Below are 12082 nucleotides of genomic sequence, written 5' to 3' on the forward strand. Positions count from 1 at the left end.
TCGGCCTTGCAGTTCAGGCAGGCCAATGCAGAATTGATTTTGGCGGGAGCTAACATGTGGATGTGGAGGGGTCTGTCAGAGTTTGAGGAGCATATCCCAGTCGAGAAGCTGGAGGATTTCAGAGGAGGCCTTTTCGATGCCAGGGTCTTGGCCCAGGATCTCCTGGAGGCTGCGGCTCATCACGTAGACACCTCGGCTCGGGGTCTGATGTTAGGGGTTGATACCTTGCGGCAAGCATGGCTGCTTGCCACTAAGTTCTCGAAGGAGGTGCAAGACCAGGTCCTGGACCTTCCATTTGATGGTAAGGAGCTTTTTCACCCTTCTACTGATGTAGAGCTCACCAAAACCAAAGACAGCAAGACGGCTAAATCTTTGTCTGTTCTGGTTAACCTCCCTTCAAGACTCAAAGGCCGTTGTCGCAGGCTCTACCTTCCTGTGGTTTTAGGGGCTTCCTCGACCGCATAAATCGCAGTGGATACTCCTGCGGGGAATAAACGCCGTAGACAACAGCGTACGCGGTATTTCTCCCACTCCTCTGCCTCCTCATCAGGTGGCACCGCCACCGATAAACCTGCCAAATGAGGGTTTTCCGTGCTCGCGTGAGACCCCGGTGGGAGGACGCATTGCATCTCATTGGGAGGCGTGGCAGACCATCACAGAAGACAGATGGGTCTTGCCAGTCGCTCGAGCGGCCTTCTGCTTACCTTTACCCCCTACCCCACCCCTCAACCCTCCTTTTCAGCTGTCGGGCTCACCCTCCCTCAAGGCCGAGGTTCAGACATTTCTGCTCCTCAGAGCTGTGGAACCCATTCCCCTTGGGGAGCGAGGGGAGGCCTTCTACTCCCGGCTGTTTACGGTGCCCAACCCCAACCAGGCTGGCCTGCGCACCATCCTAGACCTTTCCCAGTTCAATCTTTCCCTACCCCAAGAGAAATCCAAGATCACGCCCGGCCAGATTCGCTCCTCGTTGCAGGCGGGCGATTGGCTCAGCGTCGTGGATCTTCAGGATGCGTACATACATATCCTGATTTGGAACCCACACAGGAGATACCTCAGTTTTTTTCTTTGGGAGAGGAGGATTTCCAGTTTCGGGTGCTTCCTTTTGGCCTCAGCTCGGCGCCGCGTGTCTTCACGAAGATGACGTTGGTGATTGCGGCCTAACTTCGTCTCCAGGGTATCCATGAGTATCCGTATTTGGACGACTGGCTCTTATGCCGGGGTGCGCCCCAAGGCCTTAGTGGGGCTTGGTGCTACCGAACGGATGTTTGAGGCCCGCGCGAGTAAGGCTGTTACTGGACCTGGTCTGAGGTTCCTCGTACAGAGGCTAAAGCTACCAACATTTCTGAGGGTCTGGCAAGGCCTTACTGGTGAAGGTGGTTTCTCACCGTTCCTGCTCTTGTGGCGACACCAGATCTGTTGAGGGGGCAAAGAAGGGAAATTCTTCTTTACCGGCAGCGCCGAGGTCCTTCCTAAGAAGGCTAATTTGGCGGTTGGTATGTCGCAGAAACATTCCAGGCCTCATAGTACCGGCTCTGCCGAGGTTCCTTATGGTAAGGCTAATGTTCAGACCCCTGATCCATTGACGGGGACCCCTGCCTCACTTCCTCACGTGCCGCAGTTCCCCTCAGGTGATGACAAAATGGCGCCCGTTCCCTCCACGACAGCCGCGGCCATTTTGAACGCTACCCCTACAGCTGCACCATCGGCATCAGGTGTAGGGCTGGTTTCTCGGCCTTGTGCGCATCCTTATCGGTCAGTTTGACTGGAATGCTCGGATACCCCTTCCGCACAGTTTTTTGTGGCCTGCGGGGTGGGCACCTTTGGTAGATCTGTCCATCTAGATATAGGAGTGGGCCATGCTTCATGGCGTCTTGCTGCTTGCGGTGCGCATCCCGGGCCAGCTGAATGTCACAGCGGATGCCCTCAGCCGGCGTACAGTGGTCAGCTACGAGTGGGAGTTGAAGGCGGAGATCCTCTCATGGATTTTCTTGTGTTGGGGCACACCGGAGGTTGACCTCTTCGCTACGGTGGTAAACAAGAAGCTTCCTCGGTATGCCTCCAGAAGGGGGGGGGGGGGGCTGAGAGCTGAGATTCCATGGCACAACATGAGAGCTTACGCCTTCCCACCTCTGCCTCCAGTTAATGGAGCAATTGGGAAGCTGAAGAACTCTGTGAACTGTTCCCTTCTGCTCATGGCCTTGTGATGGCCGGCCAGTTTTTGGTTCTCAGAACTTCAACACCTGTCGGTGTTTCTGCTGATCAGGTTACCAGTAACCCCAGATCTTCATCAAGGGGAACAGCAGATGTGGCACCCCTCCCCACAATCGCTCAGCTTGGCGGCATGGTGCCTGAGTTCAAGTCTTAGAGCTTTTTAACTTGTCTACGGATAACATGCGTATTATCCAGGCAGCCAGGGAACCCTCGACCAGATCCCTATACAGGAGTAAATGGCTCAGGTTCTGTCGTTGGTGTTTGGAAAAGCAGTTGGATCCAAGGGTGGCTACGATTGACAAGGTGCTGTCCTTCGTGTCCTCCCTAGCAGAGTCGGGTGTTTACGTTCTGTCATGCAGAACTTACCTTTCAGCGGTTTCTGTTTATCTTGCTATAGACCAACGCTCTTATTCTCTGCGTAACCCAGTGGTTACGAGGCATTTTGCAGGCTTGACACTCCTCTACCCTCCGGTGCGTGGTCTGCACCCACCTTGGGACCTAAATGTAGTCCTGACGGCGCTGTGCAATACACCCTTTGAGCCAATGGCTACGGTTGACCTCAAGTATGTGTCCTGGAAAGGGTCCTTTCTGGTAACCGTTACGTCAGCGAGGAGAGTGAGTGAGTGAGCGAGCTCCAGCCATTGTCGGTGGAGCACCCTTTCTTGGTCTTTCACAAGGACAAGGTAGTCCTTCGGACGAACCCAACTTTCCTACCAAAGGTAGTGACCGAATTCCATCTGAATCAGTTTATTTCCCTTCCGGTCTTTTTTCCGAACCCTGCCTCGGAGGGTTCTACACTGCTGGGATGTCCGAAGAGCTTTTAGGTTCTACCTGGACAGGATTTCCAAGCTTCGGAGCTCTTCCCAACGGTTTGTGACCTTCGGTAAGCCTCAGGGTAGGCTGGCGTCTAAGGCATCTATTTCCAGATGGATTACCACCTGTATCACAGATTCTTTCACAATCCAAAACCTGAAACCTCCTAAAGGTATCCATGCACACCAGGTGCGAGACAAGGCAGCCACCGTTGCTTTTTCAGAAGTATGTTCCCTGGGAGTCCATCGCTAAAGCGGCTACTTGGGCCTCCCCATCTGTTTTCTGTAAGCATTACTGCCTCGATATGAACTCTAGAGCTGACGCTCAGTTCGGCCAGGATGTGCTGAAGAACCTGTTTCAGTAAGGGGTATTTCCATCCACCCATAGTTCCTGTAAGGAGTGCTTGGGAATCTTCCATAAGTATGGAGGAAAGAGGACGGGACGTAGGACTATTACCAGGTTACTCACCGTAGTGACCACCTTACTCCTAGTCCATAGTCCCCTTTCCTCCATACGCCCGCCGTCCCCTCTAAGGTTCCTCTGTTATTGCTAATTGGTCTTTGACCCTGCGATAGAAAAGGCCTGATGGGCGATGCGTGGGGTGGAGCCAAGGTGGGCGGGGTTACGGCCGCGTGCCTGGCCCCGCGCAGGAAAGGGAGGAGACACACATTTTTGAAAAAAATGTGGATGCTTTTTACAAAGTGCTCCGATCCCGTCCCACAGGACGGAGAAGTATGGAGGAAAGGGGACTATGGACTAGGAGTAAGGTGGTCACTACGGTGAGTAACCTGGTAAATTAAGGAAACATTAAAGCATCTTATTTACTGCAGGTGTTTTGAAACACAGCGTATTATCATATTTGGAAAAAACACCAGTAACACGACACAAGGTGGAGAATGGTTGTGGACCCGGTGCATGTGGGGGACAATTGTAACGTTGATTTTGTCACTGACAAGGCTCTTGCGTATCATCAACGCGGAGCTCCAACTAAAATTAGTGTAATACAATGCATTGCTGAGTTTGGACCAGTAAATGTTGCTCTATGGGTTATACTGAAAAATGACTCAGGGCAGCGATATGGCTAAAGCTCTAGTGTTTATTTCAATGCTATGAGGTCAAAGGTAACAAATGTGGGCCGCTGCAAAAGGAGCCAGAAAAATCTCTACCTGAACACAGGGGGAAAAAAATGAATGTCTCTTCTACCAATGAAACTAAAAAAATGTGAAAAGGAGATGTGTAATATAGAAGTGAAACTGTGAAAAATAGAGTCTGCGTACATGTACAAATACAACGAAAGGTTGGTTCCAAAGGAGATAATGCATACTCATGCTTTGTGTGAAGTATTGGCGTAATTATAATGAAATGTAAACATGATTTTAGATTTTTTTATACGTAATGGAAATGATGCATGAATTATCAGGAAATTATGTAATAAGAAAAAATGTACGATGCAGAGAAAACATATGAAGAAAAATTGTTGTAAAAGTTAATAAAAGGACTAAACAAATATTTTTTTTAAAAAATCCTTTGGTAGATTTTAAACGACATGTTCCTCAATAAGAAACATGTAGGTCGGCCACTTGGTTTACGCCTCATGCATTTTGCCGACATTACTCCATGACACGAGAACCAGTTCAGACAGGTGGTTCTGCACAACTTTCTGATCAGTTGTTGCTTTCTTCTACCCGCCATAGTTTAGGGTGTTTTACAAACTAATATGAAGAAAAGGGGACAGAACGTAGGATTAGGTACGTTACCATAGTGAACACTGTATTCCTATTGCCCTTTTTGCCATAGCCCCTCTCTCCATGCAAATAGAATGTTAGGGTTCCACGCTGTTCAATTGATGGAAGGGTTGGTAGGGGAGTATTGGTGGCCCGTGCAGTGCGTCAGTATCTTTCTTGAAAATGTATGCAGCTGCGCAACATGCTCTAGTCCTGTGCCAAACCTCACCCATTTGTATTTAATGCTAGGAGTACCTATGTAATTACCTTGAGTCACTCATACTTTTCAGAACCGAGGCAGGATCCTGATCAGGTTGGGTTGGGTTGGATTGAATAAATTGGTCCCTTAGACTTTGTGATAGTGAAAGGCTCGGTAGACTTAAGGGAATGTTCGATATTCCAGCTAGCTTGGTCTTCTGTGATGTGAACTTGAGGGTTAACAATGAATCCGTCTCTTGGCGAACTTGGTCTGTGAGAGTCGCAAGGAAAAAATAGGAAATCGATGTAAGGTGTTGACAAATTGGGTCCAAAGAATTTTGCTTTGTTTGTGTAAAGATGGAAGATGTCAATTCAGTGAGAAAGTGTTTGAAAAGCTACAGGTTGCGGGTAAGTGCAATGTCTTGTCCACGGCTGAGGATGTACAAGGTACCCTCTCTTGCCACCCCTGTCTGGACTCAGTGGATTTCTGTCATGAAATGTATGAGATGATTGGTCCTCATTTGTATAATAACTTGTAGCTAAATAAGGGTTGCCTCCAACCCCCATTTACTCACCCAAAATGCATTTTTGATGACATGTAAATGCTTTCATGACCATTTTTTTGCGGTTTGTTTCCAACAGAGGAAGAGCCTGCACCAGACATCACTGAAAGCGACCAGCGAATGGACAATCGATCTGAGCCATCACAATGCTCCTCTGCTGGAGAAGAAGTTGAAGACGAGGATGATGAGGACGATGACGATGAAGATGAGGAAGAGGAAGAGGATGAAGACCAGGATGCCAATATAAAGAACGGCGAGGATCCAAAGCAGCCAGAGGATGACTCCAAGGGGTTTTCCAAACCAGTTTCTCCTGAAAGTAGCGAGATGCCTGACAAGACCACAGAACACAAAAATGGTCCAATGGAGGACTTGAAAGAGGATAGTCTAGGATCCCGATTGACTGCAGACAATGGGGAGCTAAAGGAGCTTGAGGAAGGCACTAAGAAGGTCCTGAAACCAGATCCAATGCAGGTTGAAAATAAACCAATAAACTTGTTGAAACAGAAAAGGCACAGCATCGGTGTGAACAATTGCAGAGACGATTCAATGGAGGACAGCAATAAATCTAGTGGGATGGCGAACCATGATGCAATGGATTGTGGAAGTAATCCTGATGCCGGAAAATACTCTGTGCCTGCAGCCTCCAAATCTGCCGACAGTGTGATACTCGAGTATGAGCGCCCCGTCAAGAAGGCGATTTCTTCTGAAATAGAACCTTTCTATGAGCCACCGTCCAAAATTGATAGTCCTCCAGTAAGAGCCACAGTGCCGTCTGAATCTTCTGTAGAACTTGTGTCAGATTTGCGAAAATCCAGCAAGACTCCAGCAACTGTGAATTTTCAAACTTGCAGTTCTTTAGAGATGCCCTTCAGTGATCTAGAAAGTGTCTGCCAAACGGCCGGTGACCCTGTATTATCCACTCCAATTTCTCTTGTGTCTTCTGCAGGGACAGCCGGGTCTTCTGCTACATGTATTACCTCTGAGATGGTGCATCATAAACCTGCTTCCTCTCCAGCGTTATGTGAGCCACATTCAATGTCCTCTCCACAACCTGAATCTCCTGGATTGCTATTGGGAAACGCTGAACCCCTCAAAGATTCATCTGTGGAGGCCTGTGGATCACAAGCCGCTTCTCCAGTACCCTTGAAGACCCAGTCATCACTTCACTTGCAGATTTCTGGACCCTCTGTCTCATCTTCTCCAAATCATCTAGCGTTGCCTCAAACAGAGATGGACCTCCAAATGGCATCTACTTGTCTGCCTTTTTCCCCACCGTCTCGAGAATTGAATGGGTCACCATCCCCGACTCAATCCCCCAGAGTCCTCGTTTCTCCGGTCTCCTTCCCAAAGCCCCCAGATTCTCCCACCACCTCTCGGGCACCTCCAGATTCTTCATCTGTTTGTGCACAGCACCCTGCATCATCGAATGCTCCGCCTCCGATTGCATCATCGAAGTCCTCTTTGTATCAGACTGCATCTCCAAAGCCTGCTGGTTTCCAGTCTGCCTCTCCAAGGCCTATGGTCTGTCAGTCCGTGTCTCCTCGACTTGTTTCTCCAGGCCTTGATGAGGCTTCACAACTAAATTCCCCTAGGTCTAGAACTACTTCTCCCGAATCGTCTCAGTCCTCTTCATCTGCTTTAGAATCTCTTGCATCCTCCTCGGGGTGTTCTGTGTCACAAGCAGGCTCCCCTGCATCCTCTAAATCGCTGAGACGATCAGGGTCAAAGCTTAAACGACACATCTCAGGGCTTGCAGAATCTAAGGTTTGTTCAAGGACTAAGTCTTCAGCATCATCCGACTGTTCAGTTGATCCTGGAAAGGATATGGCATCCTCTGGGCCCCATAATTCACATGGTGCTGGTATTACAGCATCTCAAGAGTCAAGATTATGTGGAGACAAACCACACTCTCTTGGTGCCTGCAAAGTTACCTCAGCTGAACACAAAGGTTCCCTCAAAACATCCCAGGATAAATGTGTGCTTATTGAGCAAACTTTGCCAACCCCAGCAGAGAGCTTGCAAGCGAAAAATGTTTCCCTGGATTCCAAAGACTTGCATCCAAACCCTGCTCTGTCGACCTGTGCTACAAGGATTGCGGTTAAAACAGAGAACCCTACAGCAGCGCCTTTAAAAAGGAAACGGACACTCGCTGACACTGTCAGGACATTGCAGTCAAAGTTTGATACTGCATCTCAGGAAAATGGCAGGAAGTACAGCATGGCATCTGTCAATGGAAGCCGTGCAGGGTCCTTTGCTCAAGGAAAACATCAGCCTAAGAGGATGAGGAGAGAGGAAGGCTACCACAACAGGTAACATGCACTCTTTAGTATACCGTGTGCGGGTGTTAAGGGGTCTGTTAGGTGGCTAACCATGAACTGAGACGTCTGATTTACATTCTTTGGAAAAGAGAGCATGTGAGAGTTGGCCTGAGCTTGTTGCCATTTAAGATTGTTGCTTTTCCTTGGAAAACTGAGAAACCAATGTAAGAGCATCAGTTTTTCTTCTCAGGGCTGTAGGGAAGGTCTGATTTCTACAGAAAACAATCACCTTTGGCCACATGATTGGTGTACGTGCGCTTTCCAGCCTCCTCAGTGGGGAAGGTGTTACTGTACTCTGAATAAAATGCAATATGGGAGCCTCTCTTCTCTTAGTGACCTTACACAGTATGTGTGCATGCAATTCTTTATCTAGATCAGTATGTTTGCCTTTGACCATGGCAGGGATGTCTGGTTGTGCAACACGACTACCTTTTCAGTTTGTTCACACAGTGGGGGTACTGAGCTGGGGTTCTCGTTGTTTGCTCATACACAACAATGGTGCGGGGAGAGAAGGGTGCTATTGAGTCAGTCTCTTCAACTGCAAAGACCTTCAAATACTTTTTTCAGCAGTGACTGAGTTTGGTTTTACAGTGCTTGCTCACAAGTGTTCCTCCAATTTATGCTGGCTGTGTGACTCACTACAGTTTTCTCTAGTCATGTATTGGGGCGTTGTGGCCATTGCGCCAGTTGAGAGACTGTTTACTTAAGTGACACATGCCACAGGTCACTGTGGCAAAGTATTCTGCCCAGTGCTTAGCCTTCAGCATATGTTAATGTTTAATCCCACAGGTACATGCCCCACTTCATATGCTGTCTTTCCAAGAGGCACCCAACAAGGCCATCAAATGCTCAGTGTAGTCTGTCCTCGTTCTATGTAAAGTATAGCTTTGCATGTGTTCCCATCATATGCCAAGTGCAGCCAGAAATGCCATCTGATACCAGTAACTGCTTCTTATAAGCGCTAAAATTCCACACAAATAGCAAAAGCTGTGCTTGAGGAAGGTCATGGCATCCTCATTTATGGTTGTAAGTATCTGTGCCTCTGTGAATGATTCACAGATGCTTTTTCAAATAACATTAAATGATTTCATACTTAAAAATATTTCATGCAGCCTTTCTGTCTTAGTTTTAATAGCATTCCTTGAGAAAGTATGTTAACGTTATAGCATAGTTTCCTATATTGGAAATTTTAAAGAGAAGAAAATGCAAGGAAAAAGACCAACATGGAGCATGGGCGTGGGGGTGGAGGGGTGACTGGCTCTTAAAGACAGTAGAGAGTACTTACCTCTGACCGTTATCAGTTCTCCTCCCCTCAATATGGCCAATTTAGGAGCCTCAGGCATTACATTTCATGGTCTGGGACATGTACAATGTCTGCATGCCTAGGGCGCTGAATCTTCACCCTGGTACCTTCAGTTGTGCTTGGCTGAATTTTTCCTGTAGTCGCAGCAGCAGAGGAACCCAGGCCAAGCTGTCTCGTAAGTTGATTTGTGGGTACCTGCGAGTAGGTGCAGTTGTTTACCAGAACAAGTTGCTAGTTCTGGTGCATGGCTGTGTGGATATATGTGTGTAGGTGGGTGCGTTTCACGGAAGAGCACCTGGGGCAAAGATGATTTTGGGCACTAGCATGAGTTATTTAAATTGGTGATGCAGACACATATTGGTGGCACCAGCGTCATGCAAATTAAAATCTGCCATGGTGACAATACATTGGGGAAACAGTGTCCTGAATATAAGTGGCAATGTTTACATATAGTTTTAAACCCTTGCATCAGGAAAGACCTTAAGCCTCTTAACTGCCAATGGGTTTCCCTCCCAGTGCCAAGCCCTTTTTTGGCGATTTTGTTATGTCCAAGCACAGCGGTAGTCCCAGGGAGCCCCGGCAGGGTCCCCATCCCTTCCCGGAGGTAATTTCTGTAATGCAGCCCAGCCAGCGCTCCAGGATTTGTCAGGGGTGATGTCCCTGGCCTTGGGTGGCTGTCTCCCATGTGGGTCGACCGTCTCAAAGTCCACTGGCAGTTCTGGCGGGGTCACCATTCTTCCCGGAGGGGAAAGGCTGTAACGTAGCCCAGCCGGAGCTTCAGGCTGGGCTTGGGGATGGTCGATCCACATTGGAGACGGGTGCCCAAGGCCTCTGACATCACCGCCGACCATCCTGGAGCTCTGACTGGGCTGCGTTGCTGAATTTCACTCTGAGAATGGATGGGGACCCTGCCGAGATACCCTGGCACTGCCCCTGTGCTTGGGGATGGTCGACTCACATGGGAGTCGGGTGCCCAAGGCCAGTGACATGACCACCAACCATCCTGGTACTCTGGCTGGCCCGCGTTAGTTGCTCCCTGCGGGAAAGGACCGGGAATGTCCCGGGCCTCCATGAAACCACTGCTGGGCTTGGGGGACGTTCAACTCTCAAGGGAGTCAGCCGCCCAAGGCCAGGAATAGGACCCCCTACAACCCTGGAGCTCTGACTGGGTTGAGTTAAAGCTTCTCCCTCTGGGAAAGGACGGGGACCCTATTGAGGCTCCCTGGGACTGTCGCTGGACTTGGGTGACGGTCAACCCACATAGGAGACAGACTCCGAAGGCTGGCCGCATCACATTCGACCATACTGGAGTTCTGGCTGGCCGGCATTACAGCTTTTCCCTGCGGGGAAAGGTCTGGGACCATGCCGGGGCTTCCTGGAACCACTGCTGGGCTTGGGGACGGTCAACTCACATGGGAGACAGCCACCCAAGGCTAGGGATATCACCCCCAGCTCTGGCTGGGCTGCATTACAGCTTTTCCCGCAGGGAAGGGATTGGCACACAGCTGGGCCTACCTGGTGGGGAAACACTGTAATGCAACCCATCCAGAACTCCAGGACGGGTAGGGGTGATGCCCCCGGCCTTGGGCATTTGTTTCCCATGTGGGTCTACCGTCCCCAAACACAACGGCAGTACCAGGGAGCCCCGGCAGGTTCCGCGTCCATTCCCTGAGAGAGAAGCAACACAGGCCAGCCAGCGCTCCAGCATGTGCAGGGTGATGTCCCTGTCCTTGGGCAGCTGTCTCGAATGTGGGTTGACCTTCCCCAAGCCCAGGTCCCGGGCCTTTCACAGAGGGAAAATCTTTAACGCAGCCCAGCCCGAGCCTGGACTTGGGAACGGTCGACCCACATGGGAGACAGGTGCCCAAGGCCAGAGACTTCACCTCTGACCATCCTGGAATTCTGGCTGGCCTGCATTACAACTTTTCCCTTTGGGAAAGGACTGGGAACCTGCCGGGGCTCCCTGGCGCAGCCGCTGCACCTGGGGATGGTCGCCTCATATGGGACGCAGCCGCCCAAGGACATTACCTCCGACTATCTTGGAGATCTGGCTGGCCTGCGCTGCAGCTTCTCCCTCCGGGAAAAGTCGAGGTCCTGCCGGGGCTCCCTGGGACTGCCACTGTTTTTCGGTATTGTTGACCCACATGGGAGACTGCCGTCCTAGTGTGCCCCCACAACAGCCCCACCGAAAAAAAGCATGTTTTTATTTTGATTTGCCCCTTCCCTAGGTGCAGATGGGATCATTAGTGTACCCATCTGCCCCCAGGGTGTGCAAAACATACTTTGCTTTGTGGTGGGGCTGCTTACATAGTAAGCGCCCCCTGCTTCAAAGAGTTACCTGGTGGTCTAGTGGCATTGCTGGGTACGGATCGAGCAACCCACACCCAGCAATGATTCAATGAAGGTGTTGTTGGAAAGGGGAGAGTCTCGGAAGGAAATCCAACCACGATCCGTAAGGATGGCGAACATCCTCACATAGCCCAGGGGTTGGATTTGGAGTTTGTGCAATCGATCGCACAAACAGAAGTGCCAAAAAGGACGAGATAGCTTGTCCTTGGCACTCGAGGGATTAAAGAGGCATTGATGACAACCAACATCAGGAAGTGTTTTAGAGTGTCAACAATTACATATACTTTGGTCAAAGGTATTACAAAGAAGTGCTTTGCGTTCATAGTGCTGGTATGTATTGTGGGTAAAGGCGTTGTGAAAAGCTCCTGTGTGCTGTAGACCTTGCGTCTATTGGGCTTTTTCGTGTTCACGTTACATAACTGGTTTTAAATGGTGTGCCCTTTTACCCAATGTAAAAAAGTGCTGTAAACTTGCACCATTTCAATCCATAATTTGTTTAAAAAATGTCTTATAAGGAGACTCCAGTGCCCTTTTCCCTGCCCTTTTGCAACTTTGATGGGTTGGTTTTGAGTGCCTCGCTATTTGTGGCCAATTTGTACACCC

The 12082-nt window shown here is 49.6% G+C and overlaps 1 protein-coding gene across 3 annotated transcripts in view; it reads left to right on the plus strand.

Annotated features, from left to right (window-relative positions):
* The window catches only part of DAXX (death domain associated protein), a 281310-nt gene that overhangs the window by 197594 nt on the left and 71634 nt on the right, over positions 1–12082 (plus strand). For all 3 annotated transcript variants that reach the window (XM_069635217.1, XM_069635216.1, XM_069635218.1), the window contains exon 6: positions 5589–7818. In XM_069635217.1, the coding sequence (XP_069491318.1) occupies positions 5589–7818 (2230 nt within the window). The remainder of the gene's footprint in view (positions 1–5588; positions 7819–12082) is intronic.

This window comes from Ambystoma mexicanum, chromosome 13 (assembly GCF_040938575.1).
Source record: "Ambystoma mexicanum isolate Mex_15411 chromosome 13, UKY_AmexF1_1, whole genome shotgun sequence".
Taxonomy (NCBI): domain Eukaryota; kingdom Metazoa; phylum Chordata; class Amphibia; order Caudata; family Ambystomatidae; genus Ambystoma; species Ambystoma mexicanum.